Here is a 22,961-nt window from a genome sequence, read left to right on the forward strand (position 1 = left end):
GTGCTGTAAGATATCAGAGTGTGACAGAAAAGTGACAGAATACTCATGTTGATGCAGGATTGTTTTTCAGTAAGACGGGCTTTGTGAAACTGAAGCCTCTGTTAGTCTGTGAATTAAAGCGTGGTGTAGCCAGCAGCTGTCTGCCCCCTCCTGTTGCTGTCCTCTGCAGCTCCACCCATCTGCACGAGCCCAGGACTTAGTTTAATTTTCACTCAGCAAGGAGCCACAGCAGGAGGTGAGCCGACTTCTGTCTAACTTTACACTTATAAAAACTATGTCTGTAAATGGTTGGGATATCATTTTATTGCATCCATTTTGTGTCTAGTGAAAGTTAGGGCTGGTGTTTTAACTCCCATAGTATGGGGGTGTGCAATCATAAATGAATCCATAGTAATTGAACATTAGTGCTCCCTGTGACCGAGTTAGATTTCAAACAGTTTTTCTACTCTGGTAAAAGCTGCTGAACTGGTTCTCAAACACTTTACCTGGTAAAATAAAGTTAAAAACAGAACCAAAGTCAGCCTTTGTTCGTTGGTCAGTTTAGTGCCAATGGCAGTAAAAATGGAGTGTTATGAATACTGCAGCTTTGAATCTGTGACAGACATTCATGAAATGATTCATTATTCAGCAAATAACATTTTTAGGGAATACTAAGTTAGTCCATAGCACAGTTTGATTTCACCGAGGACAAAATTAGGTTTACCTCAATAATACTGAAAGGTCTTGACTGTAGTGTGGTTATATATACCTTCAGCTGCACCTTTGTAATAGTCTCAGAGAAATATAGTTATGTTATTATTATTATCATGAATACCAGTTACCTTCATTTCACAGTATTACTGTAGCTTGTTAAATATTTGATTTTCTACAGGCCGTCTGACACAGTGAAGAAATAAACCACAGACTTGTGCTTCAGCCAGAGCGAGAAACAGGACATAAATGTGGATAACTTCATACAGGTAAACTACTCAGGCCTTGTTACAGTTTACTTTTAATTTAATTTTTATAATTTTATGCAATGACAGCCCACCACAGTGTAACCATCCTAAAACAAAGTTTTAACTTTTAATGAACAAAGTTCTTATGAACAGCTGAAATGCTTTATCCTTTATACTTTTAGCAAACATGTGTGTTCCAGCATGCTTTGCTGCGAGGCAACATGTTTATTGTCAGGACTTGCAGAGACTGCTCAGAGGAATTCTTCTCTTCAGGGGGAAAGTAGCAGCTTCATTAAGAAAACAAAAGCATTAATATTGTTGACTATGTTTGACACACAGTCATCACTTACTACATCTTTACTGCGTTCCTATTAAAGAATGCTGGAACACTCATTGTAATAGCTATTCTGATATGTAAGTCTGCTGTTTTGAGACAGCAGACTGTGAGACCGACTCTGTGGGCGGACAGGAAAAAGAAGGGAATGGTGACAACGTTCAACAGTATTTACATGTTCAGGCAGAAATGGTCATGTTTTTGAGGTTGTTGTGGTGAATATGAAGCCACAAATTGATCTTTGGGACTCAAAAGAATTTGGTTGTATGAAGTTTAGTGCGGTCTTCTCACCTAAACAGAATAATGTTTCATTTTTGATGAGGTGAATTTTGAAACGTCTGATGGGCTATATATATATATGTATATATATATATATATATATATATATATATATATATATGTATATATATATATATATATATATATATATATATATATATATATATATATCTATATATATATATATATATATATATATATATATGGGACGTTCCTGGTGACTAATTTCCTAGTCGACTAAACAAGGGAAAAAAATTTGACTAATCGACTAATCTAAAACTAAGAAAACTCAGATATCAAGTTAAATTTTAGGACTCGCGTTCTTCAGTAATGAATCGCATTTTAAATACTACTTAACTGTGTGGCAGCACAAAAATAATTAACAGCATTAGACCTAATAAAAACATCAGGCCAAGATTAACAAAGTTATGGCATTTTTCTATAACGATGTCAGGACTGCAGCTCCATCTATCATCTATCTATCTATCTATCTATCTATCTATCTATCTATCTATCTATCTATCTATCTACTATCTATCTATCTATCTATCTATCTATCTATCTATCTATCTATCTATCTATCTATCTATCTTCTATCATCTATCTTCTATCTATTTGTTGTACTGCTCAACACATCAGTTGCTGTTAAATGGTCACTGCTAATACTCACCTCTGTACTGCTACCTACAGCTGAATGCTAACAGAAAAAAGCTAATAGAATTCGACCTCCTCTTGATTCTTTCAGATACAAACATTGCTGAAGAAACAAATCCCAGCTGAAGAACGTGTCCAGCACCACTAAAGCTCCAGAAGAAAAAAGCAGTGTCTGAATTGCTGTCTTAGTCTTAACTGTATTACACCATGGATGTAGCACAGTTCTTGTAAAGCAACACAGACATGACCTCAAGGATCAGAAAAATCATCTGGAAGCTTCAAAATGAACTACATGAAGTGGTAAAAATGTCCCACAGCTAGACACTTCCTCAAAACATCAGTGGAGGCAGCACAAGGGGCGACTGTCACAATGATTGATCTGAGTTTCCTGACAGAGGAGGAGCAGGAAACCATCCTGACTGTGTTGAAAAGAGATGCTGAGCTGAAGAAACTTGAGGAGCAACGTATACAGTGAGTTCCAGCTGTTCCATTATTCAGCATACCTGTAAAGTCTGTTCTGTTAAATACAATTCAATTCAATTCAATTTTATTTATATAGCGCCAAATCACAACAAACTGTCGCCTCAAGGCGCTTTGTATTGTGGGTAAAGACCCTACAATAATACAGAGAAAACCCAACAGTCAAAACGACCCCCTATGAGCAGCACTTGGAGACAGTGGGAAGGAAAAACTCCCTTTTAACAGGAAGAAACCTCCAACAGAACCAGGCTCAGGGAGGGGGGGTCATCTGCCGCGACCGGTTGGGCTGAGGGGGGAGAAAGACATGCTGTGGAAGAGAGCCAGAGATTAATATCAATTAATGATTAAATGCAGAGTGGAGTATAAACAAAGTAAATAAGGTGAATGAGAAACAGTGCATTATGGGAACCCCCCAGCAGACTAGGCCTATAGCAGCATAACTAAGGGATGGTTCAGGGTCACCTGATCCAGCCCTAACTATAAGCTTGATCATAAAGGAAAGCTTTAAGCCTAATCTTAAAAATAGAGAGGGTGTCTGTCTCCTGAATCCAAGCTGGGAGCTGGTTCCACAGAAGAGGCGCCTGAAAGCTGAAGGCTCTGCCTCCCATTCTACTCTTAAGTATCCTAGGAACCACAAGTAAGCCAGCAGTCTGAGAGCGAAGTGCTCTGTTGGGGTGATATGGTACTATGAGGTCTTTGAGATAAGATGGAGCCTGATTATTCAAGACCTTGTATGTGAGGAGAAGGATTTTAAATTCTATTCTAGATTTAACAGGGAGCCAATGAAGAGAAGCCAATATGGGAGAAATCTGCTCTCTCTTTCTAGTCCCTGTCAGTACTCTAGCTGCAGCATTTTGGATCAGCTGAAGGCTTTTCAGGGAGCTTTTAGGACAGCCTGATAATAATGAATTACAATAGTCCAGCCTAGAAGTAATAAATGCATGAATGAGCTTTTCAGCATCACTCTGAGAAAGGATGTTTCTAATTTTAGAAATATTGTGCAAATGCAAAAAAGCGGTCCTACATATTTGTTTAATATGTGCATTGAAGGACATATCCTGGTCAAAAATGACTCCAAGATTTCTCACAGAGTTACTGGACGCCAAAGTAATGCCATCCAGAGTAAGTATCTGGTTTGACACCATGTTTCTAAGATTTGTGGGGCCGAGAACAAGAATTTCAGTTTAATCTGAATTTAGAAGCAGGAAATTAGAGGTCATCCAGGCCTTAATATCTTTAAGACATTCCTGCAGTTTGACTAATTGATGTGTGTCATCTGGCTTCATTGATAGGTAAAGCTGAGTATCATCTGCATAACAATGAAAATTGATGCAATGCTTTCTAATAATACTGCCTAAGGGAAGCATGTATAATGTAAATAAAATTGGTCCTAGCACAGAACCCTGTGGAACTCCATATTAACCTTAGTGTGTGAAGAAGACTCCCCATTTACATGAACAAATTGGAGTCTATTAGATAAATATGATTCAAACCACTGTAGTGCAGTACCTTTAATACCTATAGCAAGCTCTAATCTCTGTAATAAAAAGGCAATATGAAACAAGAGCAGCGCTGACTGGGTGAAGATGTGGGTCATAGTGCTGTCACAGTAAATCCAGTGAAGAAGTGTGTGTAATTTGATGGGTCTAGCTTGAACAGTGTGCATCTATGGTGTGAATTTGAACATCAGGTGAGATTGATCTGGAGCTAATGCCTTCACAAGATTTTCAGAAAACTTGACCTCTGACCCTTAGCTTGAGGTCAAGGTACTGAGATTCAAGCTCATCTGAGAGTTTAGTAGATGCATCTATGGTGTGAATTTGAACATCCTAGGTGCCATCGTTCTTGAGTTATAGCCATGGTTAAAAATGTCTTTTTAAACAGAAATCTGACTCAGAAGGCTGCAGAAATCACAACAAATAACATCACAGTTATATGAAGATATTTGAAGTGTCCAAAAAGCTCTGGATTGATTATAATGTAGGCACAATAACATAAATCATGCTGACTGCACTCTGTTTACCAATATAAGCAAATATATTACACATAAAAGCACACAGAAACATCAGGATCACTTTTTGGCACAACACCGGCACCACAAAATATCTTTTTAGAGGAAAATGACAAAAATAGTAACTCACAGTGACGGATAAGTAACTTTAATCTGATTATTGCAAGTAATAACTTGTTAGATTACTCAATACTGAAAAAAGTAGTCAAATCAGAGTAACGCGTTACTGACATCACTGGTGGGGGGGCTTTCAAATTTAAAAGAACTATTTCAAAATAAATAAAAATACATAAAGACACATTTCTTACTGGTTTTCCTAGTGCAACATTAGTTTATTTGCCCAGTAAGGTTTCACAGTAGCACCGTGTTTCACATTGCAGCTTAGCATGTGTAAAAGAAATAAAATAAAACTTTTAGTTTATGAGTGTTGACTGCAGTAACATAAAGCATTACCAAAATATACTGTTTCACACAAGAACAATAACGATGACTGACACATAAACAATGTATGAAAATAACTGAAAGTCATAGGGAAGCAGGATTCGGTTACACATCTATAGTGTGAACTGTAATGTACTTGTATTGTGTACAAGACAGACAGGAGCGGGGGGGGGGGCTTGCTCTCACCTGGAGCTTTCTTTATTATAACTGCCTTTTTCAAACGGCCTCGACAGCTAGGCAGGGACACCAATTAGGGACCTACAGAAGGCGTACCACATACGCATTTTCAACAGTACGTTACATCAGTTTGAACATCAGGAGAGATCCCTCTGGAGTTATTGCATTCACAGGATTTTCAGAAACCTTGACCTCTGACCTTTCTCATTAGGTCAAAGTTGCAAAGATTCAAACTCATCTGAGGTGAGCAGATGAGTCTGTGTTGTGAACTGAGCACTCTAGGCGGCGGCGCTCTCGAGTTACGGCCAACATTAAAGTTTTTGTTGAGCAGACAGCGCTGATAGCACCGAGGCGTCGCTCGACTTTTCTTCCAAACAGCTGAGCTACAAACACTAAAAATCTCGACCGTATCTGGAACGCTATAGAAAACATTTCAGCATACAGATGAAAATGAAACTTGCTGCACAGATATGTTTTGGAAAAAAAAAATTCCTGTGTTAAAAATGTAGATGTGGTAAGTTTACTATATTTAACACTCATGTGTGTGTAATCAGAAACCTGCAGAAGACCGTGAGTGACAAAAGTCGTCTGAGGAACTTGACTGGAGAATGGTTCTATGAGACTAAGCAGCTTCGCCATCAGGATCGCATCCATGGCTCTGACATCATCAGGGCCTCCATGATGCACACACATAAACCACTGACCATATGTGAGTGTGCTACATCCCTGCCTCTCTCTCTCATGTCAGCACTGTGCAAAATATGTATCACGGCTTAAAATACAAACTCTCTGAATGTATGAGAGCAAAACCAGAGATCTTTCTAAATAACTGTCATTATGTGTCAAGCAAGATGCTTAATTTGAGGGTTTTAACAAAATAACTGCATTAAATGTTTGTGAAATACAGACATTTTATACAGTTCCCTGTTTTCAGAAGCTTCACAGTAATTGGACAAATGGCTGATTAAAGGTTCATCCCTGGATGAGGCCTGTTTACTTGTTAGTCCAGACAAAGTAAGCAGATAAAACGATTACACATTTTACCCATTTGTGCACCATAAATATTAGTGTCAGTTTTATTTACAGTGCTGTGAAAAAGATTTTTTTTTTTGCATGTTTGTCACACTTACATGTTTCAGGTCCATCCATCCATTTTCTTCCACTTCATCAAACGAATTTTATTATTAGACAAAGATAACCAAAGAAAATACAAAGTGCTGTTTAAATGCTGATTTCAGTTATTAAGGGGAAAAAGCAAAGCAAGCCTACCTGTCCCTGTGTGGAAAAGTACACCTGATTACATCATCCCTTGGCAACGAGACCTGCAAACGAGCATTTGCGACCTTCCTCTGAGCCTTTCTCATCGCTGCGGAGGGATTTTGGCCCAGTCTGCTCTGCAGAGTTGTCTTAATTCAGCCACACTGGAGGGGTTTCAAGCATGAACGGCCTGTTTAAGACCGGATTTAAGTCGAACTTTGACTAAAACACTGCAAAAAAACACCGTTTTTTCTGCTGTCTTTGTTTTTTTGAGCCATTCAGACTTGCTGGTGTCTTTTGGACAATGTAAGACAAATATGCAAAAAAATAAATAAAAAAGAAAAATCAGAAAGCCGACAAATACTTTTTCACAGCACTTTTATGGAGGAACATAAAGTTTAGTGTGTGTTCGTGTCCCTTTGAAGATTTGTGTTTGGACATTTCTTCTGGTCAGGATGAAGACCCACTGTACTAATTTTATCAGTTCTTGTTACATGAATCTGTGATTCAATCATTAGGTTATCAATTAGGGTGGGAATCACAAATTAATTAACAATATGTTATGTTGCCCACAGTGGCACAGTTATTCTGAGATACATACTTTGCAACACACTGCAAGACACTCACCTACAAAACTTCTTTACAATATCTCAGTAATTGAAGACAAAAAAACCTGTACCCCTAAAATGGCAAAAAGCAGAAATGATGTATTTATGTATTTTTTATGTATTGCATTGTGGTGTCTTTGTGTTTGTATTATCAATAGCATTCCAATTGTCCAGTTCCAGTTATCAATCTTCTATCTCTCTTAGCATTTGTTCACTTTGACCTCAGTCGTTTCATAAGCACCACCACATATTATGATTCTCCTTAAATATGGACGTTAACGTTCTGACAGCAGCTGTATGTTATGTGCTGCAGTGGAGCTCTCCCAGATACTGCCTGAGAGGTCCAGCTTTGTCATCAATGACAACAAAGAGGTTTTCATACCACCTGTACTCTGTGGACTCCTTCAGGAGCCTCACGTGGCGCTCAGCAGTGGAACGTGAGTATAAAAGTTGTGTACTGGACTTTACTGAAACTGTTAAATGTTCTTACTAGGCAACCTAATTATTAAGTTAGCACCAAAAACAGAACACTTATATAAAAGTCCTGCATGTGAGATATCTGACTAACTTTATCAAATACCATAGGCATTTCAATCCAATTCAAAAGTCAGTCTGTATAAACAAATCTATGATGTGTAGAAAAAGCTGGACTTTTTTTTATATACTACAGTGTTAATTTATGCTCATATTATTTCATTATTTTCTTGTTGTCTATCAGTACTGTTAAAACAAAGAGACACATTAAAAATAGGCTATGGTTTCATTGAAAAGGATGTTTGTTACAGCACTTTCTACCTTTCATTGATATTAACTTTATATAAAACAAGCGAATACATTCTATGAAGACATAAATATGAGTAAATAATCTCTAATAATAGTAAATTTTTGCTATCACTTTTATTATGTAAAAATTCACATAGTATATAAAAAATTGTGTAGTCTCTTTTGAGTATGCTGCAGTAGCAGAGTGGATTATTTGGTTGTAACTGCTGTAGCAGTAATTGGCCCTGTAGTTCTCAATAATCTCCTTACAAGGTCAGGTCTCATATGGTCATGTTTTCCACTCACACAGATTCAGCCATTGGTTGGGTAAGATAGCTGTAAACAGTGCATTCACTCACAAATTTCATTAACCTACACACCCTGTTCTACAGCGACAAAGCAAATCAGGTTGTGATGTGTTTTATAAGGACGATTCAGCCTATTTGTTATGATGCCCACAGTTAAGCTCTGACGCATGCTACTGTATCATGTGTTCATGATATGCTTCTACATTCGATGGAGTCCACCTGCAGCTGAATAATTTACTGGACATATTTGGGAAATGACATGTAAAGTGTCACTGGTGATGGTTTTTGTCCCATGAAAACCAAAACTTGAGATAATCTGCAGGACAATATTGTGAAAGGGCATGCTGACTGGAGTAGCCAGGGATCGAACCACCAACCTTCAGATTGGTAGGTGACCTGCTCTACCTCCTGAGCTACTACTGAGGTTACATTAGCACTTTCCAAATCAATTGTGACATTGTGTATCTTGACTTTGTCAACACATTATGTGTTCTTTGCTTACAGGTATCAGAATCAGAACCTTCCTGAAACCCTACAAGACACTTTGAAACCAGATTTACGATCTCCCACAAAGGTAGGATTCTGCCTTCTAATTAAAAATAAAAAATAAACAGTTGACCGTGAGTCCACGTTACAGTGTGCTGCATGTGTTATATGTATCAATCTTCTTCTTGTCATCAGAGAAAAAATTCCATTCAACAGTGAGCCTGCTTTGGAAGAAAAGGAGAGTCAGTTACTGGTTGAAGCAGTGAATCAAACCGAGACAACAAACGACGGTAAGTTATTGTATAAAATTACATTGTGATAGGATGAACAATACATCTTATGGATGCACTGGGACACATCATCAGTGATTGGACCTGGGGTCATGGGGAGTTTTGGGTCATTCGACACATCAGACACCCTTTGCAGCTGACCTGACCAGAGTTGATCAGGCTCCGGACTGTGTCACAGTAGCATTCAGCCACAGTTCTGCCCTCTGGTTCCAAAGCCATCTCAGTTACAGCTCGTACAGTGTTCCTCTTTACTTCTCTGGTAATGCCCAGAAGTGTGTGAACTCTGCAGCCCACCTCTAAAAGTGCCAGCCTTGCCCCGTGTACTCTTCATGTTAAGTGGTACTTAACATGATTGCTCTCATTTGCTGCTTCTATGCACTTTCCTCATGGCACGAGCTCCAGGATGATTAGCTGCTTGGTGGAATCTTACACAATGATCTGGTTGCAGCCATGTTGATGATATTCTATCTGGAAACTTCAGCTGCTTGCCAAGTCCTACTTCAAGTTTCCAGTTGGTTGCAGTGGTGAGGAGGCCTGATCTCGCCCTAGGTGGTCTATGGGGCTTCTCTCCAATTCTGAGGAATTTGATGGTCTTTGGCTTTTGGTGTCCTTGTTGGTGTTAAAGGCACTGGCAATGCTCTCAGCAACTGGCTTATGCACTTGGTCATGACTCCAACAATAGCCTCTGTGTCCAAGGGCTTTGGGGCAGCTGCTGACAAGATGTTCTAGAGTACCCCTCCCTGAACAGAGGGGACAGGCATGGGTCTCACTTTTGCCCCAGATGTGGAGGTTTGCAGGACTAGGTAAACATCATAAACAGCCTGAACCTGATGAGATCGAATCTGCTTTCCAGATGTCAGACCAGGTGATCTTCTGCTCCACTGGATCTTTCCATTTAGTCCATGCTCCTTGTTTCACCAGCCCCACATTCTGATGGCTCATACTTCCTTCACACCTACCTGCACGTCCTCCTGTAGCATGTTGCCACTGTCTGCCGGTAGCGTTATGAACACTCGTTCCAGGAGCCCAATTCATGCATGCCCTTGACCTATGGACCCAGCCAACTCCCTCTGCCTCAGCTTTAAACTCAGCCACCCTCCAAAGCTGTTTTGGAGAGTTCAGCTTCCTGACAGCCTGGAGGAAGAAGCTGTTGTTCAGTCTAGAGGCCCGGAGGCTCCTGAACCTCCTCTCTGATGGAAGGAGACTGAAGAGGCTGTGTGAGGGGTGGGTGAGGTCACCCACAATGCTGGCCGCTCTGTGGACAAGGCAGGTGTTTTATATAAAAACCAGTGGCAGTACTTGAGCCTTGTGGGCAACAGACATGATGCACATTTACACCAATAACACTTAGAAAAACACTCAGAAAAACCGTACTGTTAGGGGTCGCAAAAAGCCACTGCGTCTGTACATGCCGCCATCTTGGATTTCATTTTTCAAAGAGGTCCAAAATGCATTAGGCTTTATTTATTTATTCATTTAGTTTACAGCACAGTGCTTTTTATTGTTTTTTCTCAAACTGTAGCCATGATCTTCATAATTTTACTAAATCATGAATTACAAATACCAAAACATGATTTAAAATTCTTAAGGTTTTTACTTTGGGAACTGGAATACTGAAAAAATGTGCAGCTGGGCTCTTTATGAATTTCCTGATTCACTTGCTGTAAAATGAGCCAGTGAGCTGGGAGAAGAAATTTTCTCAGGGGTTGTTAAATGGAACGAAGTCCAAATACCTGAGGCTGCCAGACTAACCAGAGGATTACAGAGAAATACATTCCAACGTTCTAATCTTACTGCATGACTTGTGGTCTGGAAATATCTCAGAGGAGAAATGAAAACAGTATTTTTGTACATGAAAGTACACAATAAGAACAACCAAAGGTACTAATAACAGTTAAGACAAGGCACAATAGGTCATTTAGTTACTTCATAATGATTCATTCTGAACCAGGGAAACCACTGTACCAGTGTGTGTGTGTGTGTGTGGTGTATTACTTTCCCAACTGTTACTGATTATCCCTCTGGGATTTTCTTCACTTTTTAACCAAAGTTTAGGTAACTTAATTTTCCTTTACGCATATTTATTTGATAAGCACCACTCAGCAAAATATACTTACTCTTGCAGTAAATGTCCCCTGTGACTGATATGGTATTTTTCCCTGGCAAAGGTACAACATTAATTAGTGATGTATGCATAGGTTGCAGTGTGTGGTTGTTTCACAGGAATTGAAGTATTCAGATGCAAAAGTCAAAGAGCAAGAAGCTGGCCAACACCAGGTCTTAGGTGGTAACAATTTTATTTAGAATTTGTGAGTCAACTATTGTAAATAGTCAATCAATAATTCAAACTAACACACTGTGTGTTTTTATTGCATTGTTAGGCTTTGTTGCACATTGCTTTGGTACTATGGTTAACCTGTCACAAAACTTTATTTTATTCATATTAACATTTGTCTCATCCTGTGAAATGAAGTCTTACAGTATGATGTCATTCCCAATGTGTATGAGTATGTGCAACTTTAATAGTCTGCTAATTGTATTTTCTCCACAACTGGAGCTTAGGTCATTTTTAAAGTATTAAAATGCAACTTGAAATAATCTTGCAGTGAGTAGAAAGAACATTGTGTTTAAAAGCATACGTATTATGATACCAGCATCATAAAAGTTGGCTTGTAGAAACAGTAGCAACCACTTGACAGTAGTGCACCTAAAAATCCTGCAAAGGTGCTAATAATAAATTAAAGTTTTGGAGTTTAGCAGACATAATTTACATAAATTAATTAAATTAAATTCCATTTATATCACAACAAACAGTCACCTCAGGTGCTTATAAGGTAAAGACAGTAATTACAGAGAAAACCCAACAGTGAGAACGACCCCCTATGAGCAGCACTTGTGACAGTGGGAATGAAAAACTCCCTTTAACAGGAAGAAACCTCCATCAGAACCAGGCTCAGGGAGGGGGGGTCATCTGCTGAGGGGGGAGACCGAGATTAATAATACTAATAATTAAATACAGAGTGGAATATAAACAGAGTCCAAAGAGGTGAATGAAAAGAAACACTCAGTTGCATCATGGGAACCTGGGTCCATAGCAGCATAACTAAGGGAGGGTTCAGGGTCACCTGATCCAGCCCTAACTATAAGCTTGATCATAAAGGAAAGTTTTAAGCCTAATCTTAAAAATAGAGAGGGTGTCTGTCTCCTGAATCCAAGCTGGAGCTGGTTCCACAGAAGAGGGGCCTGAAAGCTGAAGGCTCTGCCTCCCATGTCTACTCTTAAGTATCCTAGGAACCACAAGTAAGCCAGCAGTCTGAGAGAGAAGTGCTCTGTTGGAGTGATATGGGACTATAAGGTTTTTGAGATAAGATGGGGCCTGATTATTCAAGACCTTGTATGTGAGGAGAAGGATTTTAAATTCTATTCTAGATTTAACAGGGAGCCAATGAAGAGAAGCCAATATGGGAGAAATCTGCTCTCTCTTCTAGTCCCTGTCAGTACTCCTAGCTGCAGCATTTTGGATCAGGCTGAAGGCTTTTCAGGAGCTTTTAGGACAGCCTGATAATAATGAATTACAATAGTCCAGCTAGAAGTAATAAATGGCATGAATGAGCTTTTCAGCATCACTCTGAGAAAGGATGTTTCTAATTTTAGAAATATTGCACAAATGCAAAGAGTTTGATCACATGAGTGATCAAATTGATGGTTGTTGTCTTGCAGACGTCTCTGAGATCTGTCATTTGGAGCTCTGAGCCCTGCAGTGTCCAGCTTTGTTTATTCTGAGCAAGAGTCAAGGAAGCTTGCTCACCTGGAGACGGAGCCTGAAGAAGACCATCATTCTCAGGGCTAAGGCTGCAGACTGGCCATCTGAGCACAGTGGTCATTCACATACCAAGCTCCTTGGAATTTTTGGAGAAGAGAAAGAAAAAATTGCCCATGTGAAGAGTCCACAAGAGGAGGAGCTATGTATATCTAACCAGAAAAAATACTGGAAAAACACTAAAAGGTGCTGTTGATTTGACTGCAGAAAAATTATGAAGGTGTCAAACAGAAGCCAGGATCCCTATGATGACAGAGGTCAGAACACTAGAACTTATAGCACTGCAGAACACTCCATTTAATGAAGCCTAATCCCAGCAAAATGCAGACCATGAGCAAGAAGGAACAGAAGGCGATTCGGTCTGTCTCCACAGAGACTATCGACTTTGAAAGCATCTGGGAAGGAGCAAACAGTGGGCCAAAAACTATAATTGCCAGAGCAGAGGAAGACTTGAAGACATCACCAAGAGAGAAAAAGAAGTGCCACATGGATCTCAGACCAACTGTGATGTGAAGAACATAGAGAACAATCCTTTGCCTGAAATACAGAGCAGTATACTGCTGGTATGTCCAAGAAAAGTGTTTGTCACAGCAGACTGAATGCAGCCTCTTAGCTGATTTATCAAATGATGAAGGCAATGACACATACAGAGCTAATCCAGTCTTCATCTATGGGGAGATGGATGACTCTTCAACAGGTTCAGTAACAGAGTTACATATTTCTGAGCCACAGGAAAACATCACATATCTTGTACCTTTCTCTGTAGCTTTAAATGCCCAAAAGCAAGAATGGGATGTACAAGTTCCTCTTCTAAGGCAGTCAAGCTCCACTCTTCAAGAGGACAGACCCACTGAGACCAGTCAACACAAACATTTTAAAAGAGAAAAACTATACAGGACCCAAGATAGCTGGAGTCAGGAAGCCTCAAGTTTAATTATCCGTAATAAAGCAGTTTCCCCTCAATCTAATTTGATACTATCATTAGATAATGGAGAAAAATCAAAAGGAGACACACAAACATCTCCATACAAAAACATGCTGAATGTCAAACCATTAAAAGTGACAGACAAGGGTTTTATCAGTCAGAGTCTAGACAGATCACCAGTGAGTAGTACTGCCACTGTACAGTCATCATGTTACCAATTCCAAGTCAACGCTGATACCAAGTATCAAGAAAGGCCCCTCAATCCTAGCAAATTCCAATCTTCAAGATTGAAAGAAGATGAAGAAATCAGGAAGAGTCCATCCAAGACATGCCACCCAAAGGTACTACCACGAGAATCCTCCAGTGCTAAGGGATCCAGGCTGGAAGGCTCTCCCTTGAAAACATTTTCCAATAGACCATCAACCCCCACACAACAGCTACTGAGGAGCAGCGAGGAAAGCTGACACCAGTACAAAGTCAGAGGAACAGTCCCTCACTTGCAGCAAAGGAGACAGACTCCAACCCTAGCACAGGACACCGCCTCTTGTCCTCTTCCAGAGAATTATTTCAATGCACCGCAATCCAAAAACGATTCAGAGAAGATGGTGGGGACTCTTACACCCCTCGCTAGATCCTTTATCCCTCAGGGCCATCAGCACTATCTTGGACCACAGGAGAAGGCACACATTCCTTCCTTCTACCAAAGCAAAGTGTCCACTGCAGAGAGTGATGATGATGTATGCAGACCACAAAGTGCCCTTAGAGACTTTGTGGGAAAGCAAATTGACAGTCCCACTGATGGCAATCCTCCCAGAGTCAGTTCTTGGATTGTGCAAAACAAGACAGAAACCCCAGCCAAGACTCAGCAACAGGGCCCGGTCTCTGTCTCGGGCAAGTTCAGGCAGTGAGCGTCTAAATTCTCTCTTCACTGACATGACTTCAAGATCATGATGATATCATTTTGATATAATGTTTTCACTTTACAAATCACAAAACGTGCATGATAACATTACAATGAGTCTGATTTGTCTGAGACTCCATTTACAAGCATTTCATAATTTGTGCTAATTAACCTTTAGTTATTTATGTGATTTCTATCCACAACTGTAGAACAGATGCTAAGCTTTTAGCTTTTAGCCAATGCCAATAAAGATGTTTTAGTCTTGTGTAAATAAAGTTTCCTTTTTTGTGACCCTGAATCAGTAGAAATTATTTGCAAACTGCTAATCAATGCTAATCAGTACTATTAAGGCTCACACTGGTATTACTGACACCAGCATTTCTGTTAATTCATCTGAATAAAAGTACAATATTGTAAGCACTGCATTCTTTGTGTTCACTGTGATTTAGATCTAAAACTAATTTTTCTGCAATATACTTGTATAAAACAAAACAAAATAATCATTTTGCTTATAGTTGTTGTAGTAATTGATTGATTGACTGAGCAAAAATAATATTTTGTAAAGCAGAATCTCAGTGTTGGTACTACTGTATTTTTCAGAGCTGATTTTGTGTCTTTTTTTTTTTATGGCAGGTTATGACAAGAGTTCTAGTCCCATCATGTCAACCCCGAAAACAATTATCCTCAAGGAGCATGTCTTCATCCAAAAGTCTGGAAAATCTCACCTCACAAACAAGTAACAATCCTAATGTGTTGTATTATTAAATACATAAATACATAAATATATATATATATATAAATATATATATATATATATATATATATATATATATATATATATATATATATATATATATATATATATATATATATATATATATATATATATATATATCTATATAACCACTCATTGTAATGACCCACGCCTCGGCACATGTGATTAAGCACATGACCAATAGAGGGTCACAATCACCTCCAGGGGACTACACCCACTGGGTTTACCTGGGGTTTAATCAAAAACCTAATAATGACAGTGAGAGACCAACACAACATAACTGAAATAACTGATAACACTGTAACTAAATGCATAAACGTCAGCATGAACAGTTCCATGAGTCTTTGCTCTGGTGGCAGCTCCCCCTTGGATGCCATAATATTATCTCTGCAATCACAAGCAGTGGCAGTCCATTGTTATATGCTATGTCATAATGCAGCTCAGCCTTTCTCTATAGGTCAGAAGAATGCAGATGTTACTGCTAGGTAATGCTAAAGCTACTGGGAGGTACTTCAAAAGTAATCATGAAAAATTCATGATGTGACCTTTTAAAACACTGTCTCATGGTTCAATTTCATTCCAGGAGCAGAGAGGACAGAAAATAACTCAAGAGAACAAATGGATTCTAAGTGTGAATGATGGTAAACATGGGCTTTTCTCTTTATACACACTTTTATCAGGATATGAAAGGTGACTGAGCAGTGATTACAGCATACTTTTGTAATTATTGCATTGTAAGAGATTAAATATCATGTCTTATTTTCATTTCCATCAACAGCCTCTTCAATCTTCAGCTCAAACCTGATGAAAACCAGTGTGTCAGTACCCGTCCTTCATCACGAGGGTAAATTACCCTCAGCTGACTCCTGTATGTTGAACTCTCAACAAAAGTATGATAGCAAAATATTCTACACTGTAGTTACATTTAATCAACTTGAGAGAGAGTCAGAGGCAAATGTCTCCATACAAAAGTAACTAAATTGGTTGGTCCTTTAATTCTCCTTTATTACTGATTTATTTGTATTTTCATTGGTGCTTCTCTTTGCTTGATCAGATGGACAGGTGAAGGCCCTTGTGAGAACATCTTGAGATATGAACAAAACACCAACAGCTCCATGTCTAATCTAAGTCTTTCCTCAGAAATGGCCTCTACATCATCTGTACGTCCACATACAGCTCCGTAGAATATATGTGGTGATTACACTGAAAGGTTGAATGTTCATATACTAGATCATTTTTACCAAATTAGTACGTTTTAAACTTACTGATTTTTTTCAACATGTCAGGTAAGTAGATTGCTTCACTTTTCAAAGATTAGAATGCAAAAAAAAGGTAGTTGGTTCTTTTAATTATGTGTTTCAACAGCAGCCAGTGCATGTGTAATGTAGGTATTATAGTCAGAGTACTTCCAATCCACCCATTAGCTTAACGGGTATGGAGGGGTGAGTGATGGGCTGGAACCTATCACTGCTGTTGGGGTGGCTGTGGCTCAGGGGGTAGAGCAGACGCCTGGACTTCGAGAGACCTCAACAATTTTATTGTTCTCTAAGCATTAAATTTTGATCCTAACTGGAATTTAAATGTTTATTTTACTGTTCTGTGCACTAAATCACCAGATTAACAATATGCTGCAACATCCTTTTTTTTTATAATAGTGTTGCATTTTATGGGCGATTTTTTTAAAATGTTTTTATATTGATTTTTAATCACCGTTTTATAATGATCATATAACCCATAAAACGCCCCTTTCAACACCACCCCTATCATGTGAGTATGCAGAGGAAACGCTGGGTTAACTTAGTGAGTAATAACCAGCTTCGTGTGTCCGCTTATCCTGACCACTAATGTTAGGGTAAGTGGATCCAGGTAACAGAAGGATACCCTGAATATGTTGCTTTGTAGTTATAGGGCCCAATCATCTGCTAATCAAAAGGTTTAGTGGTTAGCTGCCTGGCTGCTCCAGTCTGCATGCCAGAGTATCCTTGGGTAAGATACTGAACCTGAGTTGCTCTCTAATGTGTTTGAGTGTAAATTTTAGATAGAAAGCACTTAAAGATAGAAAGTGCTTGCATGAATGTGTGCTAATGGGTGAATGAGACATGCAGCATAAAGTCTTTTGAGCGCTCATGTAGAGCAGGAAATTGTTATACAAGAACCAGTTGATTTACTATCTTCTGTCATGACTAAACAGGTCAGCAGCAGCAGTTACCCTGCAGACTTTGTGAAATTGAAGTCCAAGGAAGCATCCAGTTTGCTGTGAACTACATCCAGAAACTTGGAGAGTTTCATATTTTTGTGGTGCACTGCAGGGATCTGGCTGTGGCCAACATCAACAAGCATCACTCTGACCCGTAAGTTCTCACTATCAACTGCGTATCAGTGTTATATTTGTGATGTAAAAGTTGGAATAACACAATATGTAGGTTAGAGAATAGGTTAGCATATCACTGACATTGGTTTAAAAACAGATATTTCCTGCTTATATTTGACATCAAAGATTCAGTTGACATGTTCAAGGTTAGAACAAAAGTTTGACTCTGCTCTGCATTTACAGCTATGTCAAATGTTATCTTCTTCCTGAGAAAACTAAGTTGGGAAAGAGAAAAACCACTGTTAAAAGAAGACATTGAACCCCACGTACAATGAAATCCTCAAGGTGAGAGTGCTATATTTATTCTTTTTGCATATGTTCTGTTTACATATACTCCATAGTTTTTAGAAGAAGAAGAAGAAGAAGAAACAGCCATTATTGTCCCACAGAGGGAAATTTGGGTGTAACAGCAGCCGCAGTTATTATAAATATATAATAAAGATATAATAATTCACACTATTAAGAAAGAATATATATAAAATCAACAAACAATATTAACCTTAATACTACTAATAATAACAACACTATATACAATGTACATGATGTGCCTGTGTGTTGAACCTTAACAGGCCGGACTATTTACAGTATATTATATATTATCCTACATTGTGTAGGGCTATTGTGGTTTTTGTTGGGAGCAGTGATTGGTTATACAGTCTTACAGCTGCTGGGAGGAAGGATCTGCGGGTAACGCTCCTTTGTGCATTTAGGATGCAGCAGTCTGTCACTGAAGGAGCTCTCCAGCTCAGGCAACAGTTTCATGCATGGGATGGGAGACTTTGTCCATCAGTGATGTTATTTTGGTCAGAGTCCTTCTGTCTCCCACCACCTGCACTGAGTCGAGAGGACATCCTAGGACAGAGCTGGCTTTCCTGATGAGCTTGTCTATCCTCTTCCTCTCAGCTGTAGACAAGCTGCTGCTCCAACATACTGCTGCATAGAAGATGGCTGATGCCACCACAGAGTCATAGAAGGTCTTCAGGAGTGTCCCCTGCACTCCAAAAGACCTCAGCCTTCTCAGCAGGTAGAGTCTGCTCTGACCCCTTCCTGTAGAGCGCATCAGTGTTATGAGTCCAGTCCAGTTTATTGTTCAGGTGAACACCCAGGTACTTATAAGAGTCCACTATCTCAATGTCCACTCCCTGGATGTTCACCGGTGTCCGTGTGGTGGGTCTGCGCCTGCGGAAAATCCACCACCAGCTCCTTGGTTTTAGCGGCGTTGATCAGGAGGTGGTTCCGCTGGCACCAGTCCACAAAGTCCTGAGTCCACTGTCTGTACTCTGAGTCATCCTCACCTGTGATGAGGCCAACTATGGCAGAGTCGTCAGAGAACTTCTGCAGATGGCAGCGTGGGGAGTTGATGGAGAAGTCTGCAGTGTAGAGGGTGAAGAGGAACGGTGCCAGCACAGTTCCCTGTGGGGCCCCCGTACTGCAGACCAGCCTGTCAGAGACACAGCCCTGTGTCCTCACGTACTGTGGGCGGTCAGTGAGGTAGTCCAGTATCCACTCGGAGATGTGGTGGTCCACTCCTGACAGTTCCAGCTTGTCTCTCAGAAGTCCTGGCTGGATGGTGTTAAAAGCACTGGAGAAATCAAGAACATGATCCTCACAGTGCTTCCAGGCTTCTCCAGGTGGGTCAGAGCTCGGTGTGCAGGAGGTAGATGATGGCGTCATCCACCCCGATGCCAGGCCGGTAGGCGAACTGCAGCGGGTCCAACGAAGACGACACCATGAGGCGTAGATGGTTGAGGACCAGCCTCTCGAGGGTCTTCATTAGATGCGATGTCAGGGCTACCGGCCTGTAGCTGCTAAGATCCTTTGGATGTTTGGTCTTTGGTACCGGTACCACACAGGAGGTCTTCCACAGTTGTGGTACTTTCCCCAGCTTCACGCTCAGGTTGAACATGAATCCCATGATGCCACACAGCTGATCTGCGCAGCACCTCAGGAGCCTGGAGCTGATGCCGTCTGGACCAGCAGCCTTTCGCACCTTGATCTTACGTAGCTCCTTCCTCACATGATGAGTTGAGAGGGACAAGATGGAGGTGGGGGATGGGGGTTGTGAGATGGAGTCCTCAGAAGTGAAGGGGGTGGGTGATGGCTGAGAGCTGAGAGGTGTGAGGTCCCAAGAAGAAGAAAGGTTGGCAGTCATTAAAGATGGTGGGGCTGACAGCAGGGGGGACTGGGCTGGGGAGGGGTGGGTGGCTGGTCAAACCTTTTAAAGAACTGGTTCAGGTTGTTAACCCACTCTAAGTCTCCCACAACCCTAGGGCTTGGTTTGTGGCCTGAAATTGAGTTCAAACTCCTCCAAACCCCACTGATGTTGCTCTGCTGTAGCTGGACCTCCATCTTCTTCCTGTAGATGTTTTTTCCATCCCTGATTTTCCTTCTCAGATCCTTCTGCACGGCTCTCAGCTCCTCCTTATTTCCTGATCTAAAGGCTCTCTTCTTCTCCTTCAGGAGAGCCTTTATTTCAGAGTTGATCCAGGGTTTGTTGTTTGAAAACACCGTACCCTCCTGGTGGGCACAGTGTTTTCCACACAGAAATTGATGTAATCAGTGATGCAGTCCGTGATGCTGTCGATGTCCTCCCCATGAGGGGCACAAAGCTCTTCCCACACAGTGGAGCTAAAGCAGTCTCTCAGAGCTTCTTCAGTCTCCTCAGACCATTTCTTCACTGTGTGTGTCACAACTGGTTCTCTGTGTACCAAGGGTTTGTACACAGGCTGGAGATGAACCAGGTTGTGATCTGAGCCCCCAGGGGAGGCAGAGGTGAGAGCTGTATGCCTCCTTGATGTTGGCATACAGTAGATCCAGTGTGTTGGTATTCCTGGTGTGGCAGGTGACATACTGGGTGAAGGTGGGAGAGTGGAGGACAGGGAGATGTGGTTAAAGTCCCCTGAGATCAGAAAGAGGGCCTGTGGGTGCTGTGTTTGGAGTCTGCTGGTAGTAGCATGGAGGACATCGCAGGCTGCAGCAGCGTTAGCAGAGGGCGGCACATACACAGTTATCACAATAACATGTGAAAACTCCCGAGGAAGATAGTGCGGTCTCATACCAACAGCGAGCAGTTCAATGTCCTTACTGCAGAGCGTCTCTTTGATGGTTAGATGTCTGGAGTTGCACCATCTATCGTTCACAAACACAGCCAGACCCCCGCCCCTCTTCTTACCACTCTCCTTGGTTCTGTCGGCACGGATCAAATGAAAGCCGTCCATGTTTATGTGTGAGTCCGGGGTTAGCTCGGTTAGCCACGTCTCCGTCAGGCACATGAGGCTGCTCTCCCGGTAGCTCCTTTGATGTCGCGTTAGCGCCGCCCAGCTCGTCCACTTTGTTGGGAAGAGATCTCACGTTTCCCATGATGATGGACGGGATGACGGGCCTGTACCTTCTCCCCTGGCAACGACGACCTATGCCCGCACGTCTCCCGCGTCTCTTCCTTCTCAGTTCGCGGGGAATATCGAGTCGTTCTGCAGGAGTAGGCACAGCGGAGCGCCCGATGGAGATCAGCTGGTCCCGAGAGTAAACAATAGGAGCGTGGCCACTCTCGCAGTCTCCAAACATAAACACCATAAAAAGGGTAAATAAAAACAAAGTTTTCCAGAAAAAAGTCTGCTCCATCATGAGGAAAAAGAGCAGAAGATACAGAAACACAAAAACACATCTAATACTAAACAAAATGAGAAAAAACACGGAATTAGTGCTGAGCTGCTGAAACTGGCTGCCTGCTCGCGCGGCGCCGGAAGTAAAAAAAAAAAAAAAAAAAAGCAGTGGCTGACAAAGTACTGGATTGGTTCCTTATATAACACTCTATTTAAGCACTCAAAGCACTTTATACAACATGCCTCATTCAGCCAAGCACTTTCGAACCCTATTTGAGCTGAAAAAAATAAAACGAGTAATGAATGACTCCCCTGACCTAAAAATGACTGATATTTGAAGGAATTTAACATTTTTGTTTCATGGTTCTAGCTGTGCAAATGAGGGCTGTGTTACTTTTCTTTTCATTAATATAATTTCTGCTCAATTCACATCAGGTTTACAAACCCAGTTCTGAAAATTTTAGGACACTCAAATATAAATAAAAACAGAAGGCAATGATTTGCAAATCTTAAAAACCCACATTTTATTGACAGTAGAACATAGAAAACAGTGAATGCTTAAACTGAGATATTTTACTATTTCATGAAAAATATTAGCTCATTTTGTATTTGGTGGCAGCAATATATCTCAGAATAAGTTGGAATGGGGCAACAAAAAGCTGGAAAAGTAAGTGGTACTATGACATTTTGCAACTAATTAGGTTAACTGGCCAGAGAGGCCTGTACTATGTACTGTAGGAGAATTTGGCTTTGTCATAGAATGGCTGTGTTGCATTGCAGGCAGAGTAGGACCCAAGTGCAGGAGTTGGAAGACAGGACTTCAACTCGGCACAAAACAAAAAGAACACAAGAGTCCAAAAAGAAAACAGTTCTGGGGGGCCAGCAAGAGAGACAAACTAGTTCAGAGGCTCAACAAGGGTACCAAAGGCAGAGACAAAGCAACTCTGGGGGTTCCCGAATGGCTGCACTCCTCACCCTATCTCTAAGGGAGAGGCCAGCCATCCTTCGGAGGAAGCTCATTTCTGCCGCTTGTATTCGCGATCTCATACTTTCGGTCACTACCTAAAGCTCGTGGCTATAGGTGAGGATAGAGATGTAGATTGGCTGGTAAATCGACAGCTTGCTTTCACGCTCAGCTCCCTCTTTACTACGACAGACCGATGCAGTGTCCAGATGCAGCCCCGATCCCATTTGTCAATCTTCTGCTCACTTCTCCCATCACTCATGAACAAGACCTGAGATACTTAAACTCCTTGACCTGGCGCAGCAAGTCGTCCCTGAGCTGGCGCGGGCACTCCACCCTTTTCCGGCCGAGGACCATGGCCTCAGACTTAGAGGTGCTGATTCTCATGCCAGCCACTTCACACTTGGCTGTGAAGTGGCTGGCATGAAGTATTCCTTCCACACCCCGATTATAGTCTCATTTGAAATCAGCAGCGATGTAACCATGTGAGTATAGCACTGCTTTCCTTTCCTGAGTTACCTGAAGGTTTGCCAGAATCACTTCGAGGCTGTCCAAAAGTCTTTTTCCATCACCCACCT

The 22,961-nt window shown here is 40.9% G+C and overlaps 1 protein-coding gene across 1 annotated transcript in view; it reads left to right on the forward strand.

Annotated features, from left to right (window-relative positions):
- Positions 1–199: 199 nt before the first annotated feature.
- sytl2a (synaptotagmin-like 2a) overlaps positions 200–22,961 on the forward strand; it is a 28,799-nt gene continuing 6,037 nt past the window's right edge. Inside the window, 12 exon segments of the mRNA XM_030745585.1 lie at positions 200–235; positions 872–959; positions 2,297–2,676; positions 5,869–6,023; positions 7,493–7,616; positions 8,754–8,823; positions 8,931–8,950; positions 13,066–13,204; positions 13,440–14,229; positions 17,638–17,797; positions 18,001–18,059; positions 18,062–18,102. Of these exon segments, the coding sequence (XP_030601445.1) occupies positions 2,576–2,676; positions 5,869–6,023; positions 7,493–7,616; positions 8,754–8,823; positions 8,931–8,950; positions 13,066–13,204; positions 13,440–14,229; positions 17,638–17,797; positions 18,001–18,059; positions 18,062–18,102 (1,659 nt within the window). The 5' untranslated portion in view covers positions 200–235; positions 872–959; positions 2,297–2,575.

This window comes from Archocentrus centrarchus, chromosome 14 (assembly GCF_007364275.1).
Source record: "Archocentrus centrarchus isolate MPI-CPG fArcCen1 chromosome 14, fArcCen1, whole genome shotgun sequence".
Lineage (NCBI taxonomy): Eukaryota > Metazoa > Chordata > Actinopteri > Cichliformes > Cichlidae > Archocentrus > Archocentrus centrarchus.